The sequence below is a fragment of the Amyelois transitella genome, chromosome 21 (genome assembly GCF_032362555.1).
Source record: "Amyelois transitella isolate CPQ chromosome 21, ilAmyTran1.1, whole genome shotgun sequence".
NCBI lineage: Eukaryota > Metazoa > Arthropoda > Insecta > Lepidoptera > Pyralidae > Amyelois > Amyelois transitella.
Window position 1 is genome coordinate 4,996,422 of NC_083524.1, and position 18,419 is coordinate 5,014,840.

The 18,419-nt window shown below is 36.7% G+C and overlaps 1 protein-coding gene across 1 annotated transcript; it reads left to right on the forward strand.

The window, feature by feature from the left end:
- Positions 1-4,312: 4,312 nt before the first annotated feature.
- LOC106135543 (protein piccolo) lies at positions 4,313-17,989 on the forward strand. Its single transcript, XM_013335889.2, has 6 exons — positions 4,313-4,532; positions 6,690-6,793; positions 7,309-7,512; positions 7,998-8,080; positions 8,342-10,314; positions 12,178-17,989. Exons 1-6 carry the CDS (start codon positions 4,313-4,315, stop codon positions 14,055-14,057), a joined length of 4,464 nt encoding a protein of 1,487 aa, XP_013191343.2. The 3' UTR covers positions 14,058-17,989.
- Positions 17,990-18,419: the final 430 nt, after the last annotated feature.

The window sequence follows — 18,419 nt, forward strand, 5'->3', positions numbered from 1 at the left end:
AGGCTCGTTTTGCTGCCGACTGTACCCCGGGCATCGGGGTGAAGGTTCCGTGGTGACCTGGATTCGTCCCAGATGCGTTCCCATGACAACGCAACGCGCATCGACCCCCACCCCTCCTGCACCGATAGTATTCGATTACTCTGTAACTATATTAGAGTGTGCCGTGTGGTTGCCGGCACTTAAGAATAGCACAACTACATCTCATTCCCATGGATGTTGTAAAAGGCGACTAAGGGATAGCCTAATAAACTTGGGTATTCTTTTAGGACCATGCATATAGTTTGAGAGTATCACTAGTACAAAGCAAAGTAGCTTCCCGCGTCTGTCCCTATGATTGCATGCATGAATGTATGTGTGCGTCTTCCTTTTTTAAAAGATCTTTAAAACTACACAACGGCTTTTCATCCAGTTTTTTAATAGGTAAAGCGATTCAAAAGGAAGGTTTAAATGTACAAATGCTACCGAGCGAAGCCGGAGCGGGTCGCTAGTCTTTTATATGAGGTATTATAACAAATACATACAGCTGATAACAAACCTATGTAGTTTATCATCCTTTCATTCACATTCAGCACTCTTTATGCAAGCTCGCCTGTTTAAGGTAAAAATAATATAGGTAGTCTATACTGAAATAAGGTCAAAGTTTTTCATAAAACAATTCAACATTTCATTGGAATATTTCAAAAGAGTTTTGCAAAACAAGATTTGCCATTACAGCGAAACATAACTTACTACTAAAATAGAACCAAGAAGCGCATTCACAGACATGCCATTTCTATATTTAGAATACAATTTTACTTATACCATAGAGCCTGAATAGTTGAATACACAATAGAATTTCCTTATCTTGGAATCACATTATCTGTTCCCAAGTTTATTGCTTTATAATAATGGATTACAGACGGCCTTGGTCAAAAGTAAATTAAAACACACCTCGACTCAGCCAAAGAATATAGTCAGCTATGAGTGTGTATAGAATGTATGAAAACATACAGAAGAGACATATCTATACATACCGTTTTTGTTTGCGAAATCCATTTTTCCGTTGTGTCCCGCCAATACCTATATGCAGTACGACCAAGAGTGCAATAAACCGCATATAAAATTAAGTCCTGCATGGAACTCTATGACGCGGCAATAGAGGTGAATTTGCAGTGAATTTGGGTTACTTGATATGCTATTCTGTACATAGTAATATCCCGTGGTCCCAACAGTGGGATAAATCGGTAGGACCATGGGTATCTACAATATGGACGAATGAAATGAATGAAAAAATCAATGAATGCACCTGTGCATTCATAGATTTTTCCTTAGACGAGTTTTTAATTTAGACAAATCCTTTTATTTTATATATCGACGATTACCTTTTTGCCCTTCCGTAATATTTTCTTCGGACTCAAATAGATTTTTCCAAAAGTTTGCATTCCGCCTCGCAACAAACCTAATAAATCACATAGTAACCTTTAAAAACACGTGTTTATCTATATAGTACACTTATCACGAGTCCCGGAATTCAAATAACCTGTAATGATAAGAAAGCCCCAACTTTGATAATAACGTCCGCCTACTGACTGCCTATCCATCAAAATAAGTTCAAAGCTTATAAAGTGTTAGGTACACGCAAACATATTGAGATAAGGGTAGTTTTTCAAGTAATGTTTAAATCTGTGGGATAGGTACATATTTTGCAATGGATCTAAGGTGAATATAATACTCTACTCTAACGACTTCATCCTATTAATTGTTTCACGACTGAGCAGTTGGAAATATTTATGTAGGTACAAACTTAACTTTTAATTCCATATAAGTCGAAGGTACCTATATTCGCATTTGTATAAGATGCTATACCGTGTGGTTCCGGGGCATTTTAGAATAGGACCACTCAGTATCTTTCCACATGGATGCCATAAATGGCGACGAAAGAAAAAGGTAATAAACTTGGGATTCTGCTTGTAGGCGATTGGCTATCAACCTGTCACTATTTGAATCCAACATTAAGCTTAACGTGGCCTTTCATTTATATATATATGTATGTATACACTTCTGGCGGACTATATTAGTGCAAATTTCAATTAAAAGAAAATCCTTAAAATTAATATTATTGTTTTCTACTTCAACCACCAAGTGTGCCCATAACCTAACTTAACCTCACATTGTTTCGATTCATTCCGTGTCCTAACGACTAGCAACATTTGGCCACATGTGACGGCCAAATCGCTGTTTAAGCTATCCTGCACTCTACTCTCACGGACATCTTTTTGTTTTGTTATTGTTTCACTTTTCTTGATTTATTGGGCTGTTATTGAATACATTTCCGATGAAATAGTGGGTCGACCAGTATAAAACATTTCATATTACTTAGTATTAAATTAATTTAAGTAATTTACCTTTCCGACATGTCTTGATTCCATTCTTATCTCTCTGGAGTGGAACCTGGGTCCATTTGCAACCTCAACTATATCAAACCAGTGTGTACGCTTTACGCTTTTAGCATTTTTAAAGTAGCTTATATTTTCTGGTTTGGTAACGAAAAAAAAACATTTATCTTTTCATTTATTGGCGTTACTTTAATATTCCTTCTATATACTCGTTACGTATTTTATCCACTTCTGTCACTCCACGTGTTAAAAGCATTTATTTCTAAGTAATTAAGTCGATTCTCTAAGGTTTAAAGTCCCTAAGCTATGCCAGTTTGCCTAAAGTGTTCGATTGTGAACTCGTACGTCACTCAATAGGTAAATCCCCGAGCAGCAAATATTCCAGGGAAGAAGTAAGCAATAAATAACAGACTGCATTGTTTGATAGAAGCTATTTGCTCGAATACACGAGCAGTCGAATCGTATAGACGTATGTACTCAGTGAACAGAGCAAACATGCTACTTTTAACTGAAAATGCCGTGTGGCTCCCGGCACCAATACAAAAAAGAATAGGACCACTCCATCTCTTTCCCATGGATGTCGTAAAAGGCGACTAAGGGATAGGCTTACAAACTTGGGATTCTTTTTTTAGGCGATGGGCTAGCAACCTGTCACTAGTTGAATCTCAATTCTATCGTTAAGCAAAATAGCTGAACGTGGCCATTCAGTCTTTTCAAGACTGTTGGCTCTGTCTACCCCGCAAGGGATATAGACGTGACCATATGTATGTTATGTATGTATGTTTAACTGAAAATATTTTATGAATAGTACTTTTTTGTACAAAGTAGTACCTAGTAGTACATTTTGATAGTTTGAAACGAATAATGAAAGGACTAATACGAGTATTTATATTAAACTTCCGAATTAATATATGATATTTAATGCGACGCGAATGCGATCGTTGTCGTATTAACAGACAGCTACGTCAAGCATTCTTGTTCAACTTATTCCATTATAAAAATTCATTAGTTTCTTGGGAGATAGGTACCTACATATAATATAGGAATTACTAAAAAATCTGTATAAATCTAACCAAGTACAAATAAATGCTAAAAGTATTGAGTGTGTTACCGTCAAGGTATTTTAGTATGAACAGCAATTGTGAATCGAGCAAACAAAGCAATAAAACATGTTTATAAGTTCTACTCGGTGCAGTTAAGTGCTACTTATTGCAACGACTGCAAGAGATGAACCACTCATCGTAAAGTGCCAAAAGTTGAGCGGTGTTATATGATGTACTAGCTTTTGTCCGTTACTTTTGCTCTCGGAGGTTTGAAAATAGTGTTGTAATCTGAATCAACTTTGTAATATACCTACTGACCTATGGGTAACACCTGCTTGAGAGCACATTTGAAGAGAAAATTTCCTCGGGACGGGAACTAAAAAGCGGTATATATAGCAAGCAAAAGTAAGCAAGATAAAGCAAAAGTAATGCTTATCCCTAATTTTCGCATGTCCTTGCATCCTCTGTCGATATGTATATCAGTTTCCGACATTTCTATTTCTACCTTCGTATACCTACTTACCTCGTATTGTTCGGTCGCCCGCCATTGACTCGTATATCATATATGACGACTTCAAATCAAAGGTCTAATAATAATGTGCCGTGTGGTTCCTGGCACCAATACAAAAAAGAATAGGACCAATCCATCTCTTTCCCATGGATGTCGTAAAAGGCGACTAAGGGATAGGCTTACAAACTTGGGATTCTTTTTTAGGCGTTGGGCTAGCAACCTGTCACTATTTGAATCTCAATTCTATCATTAAGCCAAATAGCTGAACGTGGCCATTCAGTCTTTTCAAGACTGTTGGCTCTGTCTACCCCGCAAGGGATATGGACGTGACGTTTATATGAATTTTTGTCTTTATTTTAGCGCGGTGCAATGGCGGTACGGTGATGGCGGATGGCTGCGCGGGCGCGGCGGCGGACGCGGCGGGCGAGGCGGAGGCGGGCGCGGGCGAATGTGCCGCCCGGGGCGCCGCGCTCGAAAGGGCGTATGTCCACGACGTGTACGAGCAAGCTGGAGAGGACGGTGAAGACGCCCCCCGAGCGCCGGCCCCGGGCGTACAAGCGTTCTTGTCCGAACTTGAGCCTGGGAGCCTTGTTTGCGATGTTGGTTAGTATCTTTTTTGGACTATGAGAACAGTTTTCTTGAATACTATACAACGGGACATTTACAGACGTGGCTTTGACGGCCCTCCGACAGAAGTCCAGTCTTTTCGTAAGAGCGCGCAAGTGACTCTCCGGTTGAACAAACCTTAGTCGCTCTGACGCTCTTTTAGCCTACTAACGACTCGACATTTATATATAATATCTATATATATTTTTCGAAATTGAGCGCTCTTTCAGCTTTGAAAAATTCGTCGCAATTTTAGGCCTTAACATTGGAAATAACTGTTTTATAAATTAGATAGCAATCATTTGTTTGGTTTATGACTCCTAATTGAGTTACATAGGTAGTTACACAGTGATTGATTATTTTGTCTGTAGGTACTATACATTTATTTTGAATCGCTGTAGATACCTACTTGTAGTACTTCTTAAAACCCACTTCTTTAAAGAAACGCCCACTACCTAGATACACAACCTAAGTTCTTTGTAGTCACTTTGATGATTTACTTACTAACATATACCTACTTATTTGTACACGATTATTGCATACCTTAAAACCATCAAACAATTAATCAAGTATTATTCGAACTAAGTATTATTAATTGTATTATTCAAAATACATGTTTACACAATTATTAATAACCCACACACTTTTCTGTCATCTTGTAAGACTGGCCCACGTACTGTAAGACGAACATAACAAGGCAATTAAGATTGTGCCTTTGGGAAAATAAACATTATAATATCATTAAATGTCAGACGTGGGAGGCAGTAGTTCGTTTGCTAGTAGATAAATACCTAATTATTACAAGAAAATAGATCTCCCCTACTAAGGTAGATAGGTATGATTTCAATAAGTTACGTTGTAAGCAAGTGTAGATATGGATAGTCAATAACATCAATTTCTCCAGAGATTATTTATATCCATCTTTTCGTTATACTTTATTCACTAAAGATACTGATAGCTACTTATTTCAATAGTACTTATTTAGTCTATCTAAGGACATTTTGAAGATTACTTTTCAGTATCTTACTTTTGTATTTTTATATCCTAACTTAATTATTATATAGCCAGAGCTGTCGCAGTGCCGGGAAATTCCTGTATTGAATATATGTATCTTACGTACGTTACATATAACAAATATTAAAAGATAGATAAACTCTTTATTGCACCAAAAAAAAAAAAGAAAATCCGGAAAAAAACACAGGTTTCAGGTACAAAGGCGGACCCACAAAGTACAAACATACCAAAGTATTATTAAGCAAAATTATTTTCCGATAAATTAATCCGAGAATAATTTTGGTTATATCTGATTTTATTTCAATTGTAAACAATTGCGATTGGTATTTAATCAATTGAGCCTGGGCATTACGCAGGCTTGCATCCGATTAATAAGTATCGATTTAATTCCAGATAAAATAAATGTCTGTTATTCGTCCCGCCCACGCGCCATCCGTATTTAGCGATGTTTGCCGGTGATGTCCAAACGCCAACGCTTGTTTTGATATCCCTTTCGACACAAATAAAGCAGTTTTACCAAGAAACAGGATTAAAATTTCCTTTTTCCTCAATCTTTCTCACCTGCGATTGGTGCTACTTGCCTACCTTTTTGATCATAATGTATCTTTTGTACGGAGGCAGCATTCATCTGGCTTTCTTTCATGTCTCGACTGATTATAACTGTTCTTCTTTGTAAATACTAAACCAACAATAAGAGACGCCCTAGAAACCGATACTCAGATTGAAACTATTCCCCGATGATATTTTGGGATACAGTTTCATTCGTTGTCAGATGTTGGCGAATGGAAGTAGAAGTCCATCTAGCCTCCTACTTTTCTGTCCTGTCGCCCAATCTCTCGATGACATGAAGTAACCGAACCCATTCATGAGTAAAACGAACGTCAGCTAACAGTTTAAGACTCATTGATACTGTGCTTAGACCTTGACTTGCGATGCGATTTAAAAGAAAAACAGATTGGCCATCGCATATGAAAGATCGCGAAAGAGAAAGAAGACAAGGAAAGTCGATTCCGGATAATAGGAAAAGGCTGAGCAAAAGAAGAATTAAGTAACATTTAAATGACAGAACTGATTGGAATATTGGACTCCACAATAGCAATAACCATGCGTACTTCCCTAACTTGTACACTTTGTTTTCAGGTTGCGGCAACGGTAAATACCTAAGTGTGAATCCGTCTGTGTTCTCGGTGGGAGGAGACCGCTGTTCCAGGCTGACTTCGCAAGCTCGCCAACATAACAATGAGGTGAGCTCCTATCTCACTCTCATCAAAGTGATGAAGTATTTTTCCGATCGCAATCTCGACTGGTAGCTGCAAAGTTCTGAATCCAAAAATCACACCCAATACTTATTAAAATGTGGGTCGCGTAGCATCTTGGTATGTGAGCTGATCCAACGTTCCTACTATAAGCGCGGCCCAGCCAGAGGCCAGAGCCATGACCATTTGCAATGCTGCACTTTAAAGATAGCATAATGACACCTTACACACCGTGAAATGATTTGGTAGTTTTAGGATGGACTGATATCAAAGGCCCATGGGTGTAATCGCATTAATTTCAACAAGTTTATTACGTGTCATGTCCAAAATGTATCAATAACAAGATTTTATTATCGTTTGGTAGATCCTTTCCTTTTCTATAGTTTCCAAAAACTACTTGCCACTAAGGAACATAGATGCCTTATTTCAGCTACATGCGCCCAATAGATTCAGCCGTGCATTGCCTTTCAGTCAGTCAATTACTATTTCATATAATTTTTCAGGTCGTGGTATGCGATAACCTCTGTCTACCGTTCCGGGACGAGTCATTCGACGCGGTGCTGTCCATCGCTGTGGTGCACCACTTCGCGACGGTCGAGCGCCGCGCCATGGCTCTCCGGGAACTGGCCAGGGTCACCAGGATCGGGGGACGGCTGCTACTTACCGTTTGGGCCATGGAACACGAGGGGAGAAACTTCCATTCACAGGTAATACAATTTTTGTTAGATACATATGTAGCGTTGGCGATGTTTCAGGTTCTACCGCTTTCAAAAAGAAAATCTTCCGCCAGACTAGGTGGTAGTGGTAGGTGGTCGGGGGTTGTATTCATGCTCCAATAGCGCAATTAAGAATATTTGCTGCTATTGGCTGATGGCGAAGCGTGCTTCGCTGTCGTTGGCTGATATGCCTTGTAGCTTAGAGCTGTCGCTACATTTGCAAAGGTTGCAAAGGTCAGAGGAGTTGCTTCGTGTAAAAGCCTAACTTACCAAATCCAAAATTATGGTTAAAGGCGTACCTAGAGATCTCTACAGAAAGGTGAGAATATTACCGGATCTAAAAGAAGATTGAATTCATGAGCATCATTTCAAGTTTTTGATTCCGCCCGCGACGCTTGAAACAGATTTATTACCTTGTATAATCCACTGTTTTGTACCATGACAAAATCATCAAATAATCCGTTTGTTCGTTCCAGGATGTATTAATCCCTTGGCATCGACCCGCTACCTTATGCCCACCTACACAAACTCCAAGGTTCCTTTCTGTCGATAACGATCAGTAAGTATCTATTTTCATATGACATTATTCTGATATTCATTAAAAATAAGTTTGTTTAGATAAAACATTACTTTTTGCTGGAAATAAACCAAACGAAATCATCTTTTTTATTAAAAAGATAAGAGCGTACAAAATATTTTCTAATTCATTCAACATTCAATAAAACTTCGCTTTAATTGAAATCATAAAAGCATCTTCTTGTTTACAAGACGACCAAGAAACACCTGCAAGTACATAATAAACCTTCATAATTGTTTGCAGATATGCCGAGCCATGGAAAAGTCGCGACGGGTCACCTGGTTCCTCATCTTTGTCGTCGCCAAACGAAACCTGTTACTCATTTGTGAGACGAGCGCTGCAACGATTAGCGGGACGTCGTTCGTTTTTGCCCTCCTGGAGTATGGGATCACGCATGCCACCTCGACCATGCTCACGCCCAGAGCCTCCCGCTGCCGACTTGCCCATTGAATTGCGTCGACTAGACGAAGTTCTCCCGCCTAGACTGATCACACAACAATCCGAATCGTCCACCATCAAATCCCAAAGCCTAACTAATATCGCGGATGTAGACCGTCGAGCTTTAGTACGATCTCGATCGAGCCTACCTAGCCTTGTCATTGATGAGAATGCCAAACTATTTCACGAAAACGCTATTGTTCCCGACTCAAACGAACCACGGAAGAAACCGCGATTAGTCAAACAAAAGAAATCGATAAACGAAGACGACGCAGACGAAGACCTAGACAAACCAACAGACATGAAAAGTTTAGTTGAAGAAATGCCTAATTTCAAAATTCATACACATAGATTACAATCTAAAAAACCCGGAGTATTCAAGCAAACATCGCTAAATGAAGAATTGATGTCAGTAGAACGACTAAGAGAAAAAGAACGCTTGAGGAAAAACATACAAAAGCAAGCATCATTGAATGAAGAATATCTTTACCGACGTCCGGGTGCTCTAGATTCAATCCGCGACTCCATATTTTCTACTTCAGCAACAACAGCTAAGAAATTTCAGTCCCTTAAAAATGGCCTCACTAGTAAATTCAAAACTTCTACAACGAATATAGATAAAGTAACAGTGTTTGTACGAATGCTCCAAGGTTGGAAGAGTCACGGACCAGTTCCTGAAGTTCCTACACCGAGTGATAATAATACTCCAACCGAAAAGACGTACCCAGAAAGACGACATTCAAGAGAGGATGGATCCGATTCATCTAAAGATAGCAGTTTGCAAAGTGATACTAGTGTTGATTCAGAAGATAGTTTTGCCTCCGTTATTTACGTCCCAAAAGCAGACGGTTCTGGAGATCCCTTGTCACCGACACCTCTTTCACCGGGTCCTACTTCACCAAGACTTAAAGTGTCTTCTGTGCCGACATCTCCAAGAATGAAAAGTTCACCAGGTCTTCCTTCTCCAAGGATAAAACAAGCTTTTCCACTTATTCGTCCCCCACCTTCACCTAACAATGTACAACCGCCATCTTCGGTAAATAAAATATTAGTGGCCCAATACAGCTTAAAGAATTATTCCACAAACACAGTTTGTGCAGTACCTCTTAAACCTCAATCTAAAAGTCAACCTAATTCTCCGCCTAAATCCGAATCTGAAGATTGTACTATTAAGCCTGAGTTGCAACATATAATAAATAGAGATATTTACATGGACGTCTTTGACGAAGTAGATCCTATACCACCAATTCTAGAAGAAGAAGAAACTCCAACTGAAGTAACCAAAGAATTGATTGCAGAAATCAACAAGGATATAGAAGAAATACATAAGCTTACAGCTGAAACAAATCAATTAAAGCCAAGAGTAGTACTTCAAGATGTTAAACCTTATCCAAAAATTACATTGCAAACAGTAGCTGAGTTACCTGAAATACCACAGTTCAAACCAAAGGAATCCAATAAATCACTTGCAACTAACACATTAGATTCAACAAGAGCTGTTGATAAGAAGAAGAAAGAAAGAATTAGACAAATTAAAGAAATGCTGAACAAGGGTATTCCCTCCGTTAATGTTGGCAGGAGACCACCGTTTCCAATAGTTCGTGCAAATAAAGCCGAACCAATCGCTAAAAGCCGTCCGACACTAATGTCTTTAGAACTATTTAATCCAGCTACTGATGACATGGATAGTGACTCGAGCGGTGTTTCATCGCCAGACTCGGTCGATAGTGTTATCAGCGTGGTACCAGAAGAACTTCGCAAAACAGCCATGGAAAAAGGTAATATTCTAATATTTGTAACTATGGAATGTTTTGTCAGTCCTAAATAATGTACGATCGCGTTCATATCTGCAGTCATAGTTTTAAAATTCTTACGGGTTAAAATAGCGTGCACTGTGGTTCCACTAGATACACACACACATGCATATTTAAAAAGAATAAATATTCCTTCAAATGAATACGGTCTTTAATACCAATGATTACTAAGTAAAACAGTTTATTATTCTATGACATATAACATAACAAAACAGAAAGAGAGGGTAATCAACGATGTCCGAACTGGGCCCGATAATTGTCGATCGAGATATCGTCGTCTCTCATTATTTGCATAAGATTTGCCTATAGAGGGAAGCCTGCGACTGCCAGACTTATGTCATTTCAATAAAGTTGAAAGTTTGTCTGCACACGACCCTAACATAGGTAGTGGTTCCTTTGAAAGTTATTGGGTAGCAATTTTATTACTTCGTTTGTGCAAGTGAGATCTAAGATATATTAGATAATCTCGCTTGCTCACACTTGCTTGTTCTAGTTACTAGCGGATTCCGAAGTTATTCAAGGAATTTCTGTCTATTAAAAAAAAAAATATTGTTACTGACAATTTTTAATGTTTCAAGGTGCCATTTGAACTAAGTAACTGACTGACTAACTAACTAACTGATATCTAAGAATTACGATACCCGTGTCTTCAAACACGGAAATCAGCAAGAAATATTAAACAAGAGGGAGCAAAATAAAACACTCAATAATTAAAATTAGTAAATTTTATTGAAACAGTTTACCTATAGTGTTGTTTACATATTGATGATTATATAAAGGTATACATACAGCATATTACACTAATTTACCTATCTCCTGTCATTAAGGTTACAGCTTAATTATTCGTTTTCATAAAGAAAAGATATTGAAGCTGTCCTTAAAATACTATCTAAGTAGTAGTTTTAATATAAACTGGCAGAACCTTTCACGCACTATATGGACTCGATACACAGGGTAGTTGTCTTGCACAAATGATATTGCATATCATTAATCGGATAAATACACCGCACAGTTGCTACCTAACATGGTTTCTTCCAGCACTTGCACATAATGAGCAGCTGTAGCGCGTCCTGCTATCTACACCTTTTCCCCAGGTCCAGCAGCACTCATCCAGCCCCACATATTTACAGATATGCGTCCAGACTCCATATTTGGCACAATATTTTTTTCTTCATACCCAGTTGCATTTCTTCGCCATAAATGAAGCCTACCGTGTTGCGATGACGTAAACGAACTTTTTGTCCGTAAATATCGCCGTGTTCCAGTCAAAATCCAAATACTGCCGAGCAAATTCTAAATGTTTTTGCTTATTTATTTCGGATAAATACGGCTTTCTTGCTGGCTGTCTGTGGAATAGTCCCTCACGGTGCAAACTCGACGAACAGTAACCACTGATGTGTCGAACTGTTCCGCAAATGTTCTGGTCGGTATGAAGCCATTATTTTCGTACTGTTCCACCATGGATCTCCGCTGTGTGGCGTGTCGCTGTGTTGATTAGCGGACGACGGTCGCTGCGCGGTCGACTTTTTACACTACCCTCTTCTTGATGGCGCGTTACCCAACGCTTAACCGCTTGTTGTTTATTGTGTTATTTGTGTGAATGTGTGAGTGACAGCGGTGACTGCAAGCTATAAAGTTTTGCGAACTATGACTGCAATTATGAACGCGACCGTACATCAATAAATAAAATAACCTAGTCTGATCAATGATAGACTAACACTTAGATCAGTCACATGTAATTTAGTTTTATTTATTTGTAACAATAAATGTTAATACTTGAGGGCGGTGTTTCTTTTGTAATTATTAAGCTGTTATTCTTTGTTTCAGATCAAACCAATCTCACAATAACGGAATCAAAAAAAGATGAAACAACACTAAAAGAGAAATCACCATCTATATCTCTAGCTCCCCAAACACTAATTGCCGCGGCAGCTGAAGTGGCACATTCTTTGGATGAGACGTGCGAAACAGTTATTCAATCAAGCCCACGATCTAAACGACGTCAACTCGAAAAACTTGAAAGCGCAGAAGCCATTGCAATCATTCAAGGTACCTCTAGTAGTAGCAGTAGCAGCAATTGGAGTTTAAATAAGCTTTCTCCAGGCGATTTAAGGATTCTGGAAGACAAATCCCGATCACATACCAGTTCTAGTGGAAGCTCATCAAGCCTAGAACGCCTCTCTCCTGGCAGAAGGTCAAAAGATCGATCTCCGAAGCTAGGAAGCACAAGCAATTCTACATGGAGTCTCAACCGACTATCTCCAAATAGACCAGAAGGGCGGTCGCTTGATGAAAATTTAAGTAAAAGTCACAGGAGTCCAACTCGTCTCCAATATGATTCTATTTCAATATCCAGTACTGATTCAGAAAAATCTATTTCGAAATCAGAAAGCTTCAATAGAATACAAAATGAACCATTAGTCACGTGCAAATCAGATATGTTAGCTAAAGAGGAAGACTGGGTGGTGGACCAACAAGATCGTGGCCAGCACCTTACTGAATTCGCGGAGAAGTTAAGTGAAAAATTATTACAAGAAATCGATCAATACTCAAAGAGAATAAATGAAGAAGACTTTGATTTGCCTAGCAGTAGTAGTAGTGAGAAGAGTATTTCTCTTAGACTGAAACGAGAAGAGGAAGACAGAAATACACAAAAGATATTGGATGAACTTTCAGATAGCTTGCAACACTTAGAAGACCCGTATGCAAATAAATTAAGTACAGAAATGCAAGGTCTAAATAAAGTAGGTGCAGAAATTCATGAGAGGACTAAATATCTTACTTCAATTAACGATACACAAGAGACTGATATAAACAAATTGTTTCCTAAATGTGGCACTAAGACAAAGAGCAAAAAGAGATCAAAAGATGTGGATCCTATTATAAACAAATATAGGGAATTGAAAAAGACAATGAAGGTGACAAGCGATGAAGATTTATACTTGAACAATTGTGCCAATATCCAATACAATGTAAAACCAAACACAGACGAAAAATTAACTGACATAGACACGAAAAATCCAGACGACGATAGTGCCATATGTTCTAGCAATGGAAATCCTGAGATAACTATAGATTCTGGTGCTTACGACACCAGCCAATCACTTGAAACTGGATATTCTTTAGAATCTGAAATTAGTGTAGACTCTTTATGTACAAGCACAGACAAAAGGTCGTCCCTAAAAGTCGGGCAGTCGACTGATTCGAGTGATTTGGACAAAATGGAAATAAGTCCAGAATCTATAACATCTCGATCTAGCGCGAGCACGGCGCCACTGAAGTCTGGATTTTCAATAGAATCGAGCGATACATCAGCGGGTAGCGACTGGAGCAGACGAGATAAAACTGGAAGTACTGCTTCATTGGGCTGCGCTAGTCTTGCTTCATTGCCATCATGCAGCGAGAGTTCAAAAGACAGAAAGCTGCTAGAAACCCGTTCATCATCTGAAGACACGGCTCCGGCGCCATCTGTCCCGGCGCGAGCTATACCTCACGCTCCTCTCCTGCCCTCACTCAGTGATGGTTCAGATAGTTTACCTTCAGAAGGGGGAGCGGTTACTTACCATAGATATTACCATGTTTTCAAACGAGGAGAACTCGATCAACTGATCGAGAAATACGTGGAGAGTCTCCACGTCGTGTCGTCATATTATGACCAAGCCAGTTGGTGCGTGGTTGCAGAAAAGGTACAAGTGTGGACCATTTAGGTTTCCTTTCGTTATTTCTAGGAAATCTCAATAAGTGTGTTGCTGGTCTGGTCTTGCGTAGAGCATTAATGAATTGAAATCTTATGAAATAGTGAACATTGTTACAAATATTGAACTTACTATAAACAGTACTTTATGCAGTGATTACATTCAAGTGACCTTCCTAACTAACTCTTAGGCCTAGCGTATGATGACTATACTCGTACACCACGGCAGAGGATGTTTGTACATTTTCTGTAGAGCAGCTTACCTTCCATACAATCTGTAAATATTAATCAAATGAAAAGCTATTGGTGAAAACAATTGTAAAATCCGTTGTCATGGTGTACCATCAATGTTCGCGTGACCACAGTGAGTGTTGAGGACATTATAAAAATTGATCAACCCTATGAATTGCCAAAAGCGAAGCTTTTGTTTTGAATAATTCTAGTAACATTATACAGGTTATCTGTTATCTCTTACTTTGTTGCCCAAAACGCAGCACTGTAGATGCTGTTCAAAAAGTATTATTTATTCAACAATATCAAATTAATATGTTTATTGATTGACACAATATTCAATGACTGAGAAATAAAGGCATATCTGTTAATTTTGTTGTCTTTTAACTTTGCTGGCTTATTAGATTATCATTAAGATTTTGAAATTCATAACTTATTGAATTGCACTTAGTAATGCTGCGACATATACTAAGGGCACTAGTATTCTATGCGGGAATAGGACTCGCATAAAATGAAAACTAAGAGCTTTAAATAGTGAAAATTAAATATAAATATATTATACACTTCAGTGGCTCAATATATATGATAAGCTATTCGTAGCTTGTTAACGATACTTTAAAAATCATGTGTACCTACCCAATGAGTACATCCGAAGACATTCTCTCATTATTGTACCCTTAAATGTACCTACCATCCTTCAAAACCAAAAATTTTATTAACTTTCGAGTAATTTTATTATTGAAGTCACCATCTTCTTCAATAAACTTAAAATAGATATTATTCTAAGACAATAACGAGATTAGTAAACTGTTTAAATAGTCTATTATTAAAGTCTTAAAATATTAATATTGTTTAGTTTTGTATGTACCTATAATACGATATATTTTTGGTTTTGGAATATGGTCTACTATTTCTTTCTAATATCTTAGCGTTAATTAATTGAAATAAAATGTACCATTACGAGCTGGCCTCTCAAACAAATGGAATATATGTAAATTATGTATGGGTCCATGTGAACATTTTTACATCAGATTGTGTTATCTTCAATGAACTCATACTAAATTTGGACCATTTAGTGAGGTTAGTGGTGTAGTGGCCGTAGTGGCATTAAGATCGTTTCCCTTGCCTACTGTCAACAATTGAGAGTACAAATACATGCATAAACCAGTTTGATTAATACTCAATACAAGAATGTACTTATTACTATTAAAAATCTAAGCCTTATGAAGGTTACTAACCAATTTTCTTCCGAATGTGTAAAGGCATGTGTAATGTACCCCATTAGCATTCATTTTTATACGTGTAATTATTTTATATGAAAAAAAAAATAATTTACTTTATAGAGTAATTTGTCACAAATCGATTTATTATAAGTGAAAATAACGAATTTTAAATTTCATTTTTATTGACGTATTATTTAATGATAAGTAATTAAGGTATGTAAGTTAATTGATACGACTTTAAACCCTACAGTAATTTATCTAACAATGTATTAATGGTACCCACACATTAAAATAAGTGTAAGTTTTGGTGAACAATAATACGGAAACATTTGCTTATGCGGTAAAAGAAATTAATATTGACAAAAATTATTCGGTATGTTATTGTAAATAATCGCTATAAGTATATAAAGCTATTAGAAATTAATTATGTTATCAAAATCAGTGAGATTAAAATTAATATATTAGTGTAGTGATCATGAACACACCCTGTATACTCCATATTATCTGCTATATGTACAAGAATCTCATATATTATTATAAAAGAAACTATTCAGTATACAGGGTAGGCATAGTTCTTGCATTGTCATTAGGATTATACGCAATTAGTATATAAATAATCAAAATGTAGAGACTAGGAGGAAATAATATAAACTGCACAACTGTTCATTCTATAAGGCAAGGTGTTTGCAGTTCAGTATAAATATTAGACCAATTAATGACGAATGACGAATATAATTTTTAAACATATTCAGTAGATAAATACAAATAAAGAGTACTTAATTAAAAAAGTTGATGCTGAAATATTTATACTACTCGTAATGCCTACCTATATGTAATATATTAGTCAACCAAAGTTGCTGTCTATTCAAAATTGATCAGAAATTCTTAAAGCTATATTTACTGAACTGCAAAGTTTGACAGCAAAAATCAACTTGATGTGATTTCTCAAATACACATTAGGATATTTAAATAAAATTATTAAGGATTTAATATTTTCTAATTTAAAATCTTGTTTGACGACATATGTATTACTCCGCCCGTGGGGCGATAAATTCATTTTCGAATGTTGTGACGTTTACAAAGCATATCAGTGCTGTTTGTCTATAAGAAATTGGGTATTTTTTCCTATTTTTGTATAATTGAATTGCGTAATGTATAATTTTCGTGAAACATACAGGGTGTCACTGTCACAGACGTGAGAACGCACATGCACTTAGAAAATGTATAGTAATTAATCTTTTATTCTCCATGTGACCAAAATTGACACCGATTGGGAAAATCAGTACTTACGAGGTTAATAATGAGCAAAATTACTCGGAACAATGTGACTTATCGAAAGAGCAAAATATTAAACATATTAACATGTCTCCATCAGACAAACGAAACTTCGAACAAGAAAAAACTCGGAAGGCCAAACATAATATTGATTATGAAAAATAGTAGTTACTATAATATACGAAATTAATCATTAGTTCCGTGCCACTTGTGTTTTTTAACTTATTTAAGATTGTTTTGTGTCTGAGCGAAAGGGCGTTGCCTGTTTTCTGCACTTAAAATGCATAAAAAGAGTGAGCAAAGAAAATTGATACGAGAAGTCTGTAACGTGTACCAATAACAATACACTGAGTTGCAAAAATATATACTCAAACACTGAGAATTTTGCTCGCTATTGTCCAATCAATTTATCATAATCTATTAAAGATTCTGTTATACTTCTTAAATCTTTTCAACATAATATATCTGTACATAAACAAACGTATGTTAACATTTTATATTGCTGAGTTTCACATTGGCTTGATCTGTGATACCTATTATAATAAAACACGGCACAGACCCGACCATATCTACGAATCTTTTCTTAAAATATCGTCTCAATTACCATTTTGTCTTAAAAGATGTAAAATACCTAAATATTTATAACGATTTTTATATAATAAACAAAAGCGATCATTTTTAAACTTAAACAGAGGATCATTGCGCTCTTTCTACATGGAGCCCAATAAGAACTAAAGATGTTTAAAAATGAACGTACAATTTCATTTCATCGGGCTGTGTGATATTATTTTTAACTGCCTGATATTCCGTAGTGGATTTTTTTTGCAATTTTTCATCATTGGCAACATTTAAGGGAAGTTTTATAATGAAAATAAAATTATACCACAGATTGTAAAAATAAATATATAAACTAAACAACGCATGTTAGTTAAGTCTTTGAAGTGAAATTGGTTAGCACAATGTAATAAGATACCTATATACTGATTTATGTTGTATGTTAAATTTTACGCACTGTATCAAATTGTTCAAGATATAATAAAAGAAAGATTACGCTGAACATTTCACAATGTGTCTGAAATTTGATTGCATGAAACAAGTTGTCAACTGAAGCAAAAATAAATAAATCGGACGAAGTAAATTCAAGTTTTACAAGCAGGGAATGTCACGTTAACTTGCAATAAAAAATAATAATTTTTTCGTAAACAAAAATAGTTCAAGAGCCTATGTCCAAAAATGTTAATAGGTACTTATGTAACAAAATATGTCAAGTATATGTGTGGTGTTTATGAGAAACACTACAATATATTTAAATTACTATTCAATAATCGGATTTTTAATCCATATTCTTAATCAACATGTTTGATGCAACCTTATTGATGCACCTAGCCAATAAGTCTCCGTTTTTACGAATCATCGAGTAACTTTTTTCTCTAAGGATACGAGAAAACAGTGTAATTGTAAATGTAACAGAAATACAGTAATACATTGTAAGCTTACGTCGTACTGTACCTATACATTATACTAGGTGAAAACCTTCACAATAAAATGAAGACTTCAATACTGGCGCAGTTTTATTTTTGAACCAAATCATTTTTGACATAAGAAAGCAGTAGTCAGTAGTATTAATCTAGGCTTAGGCAGACCTT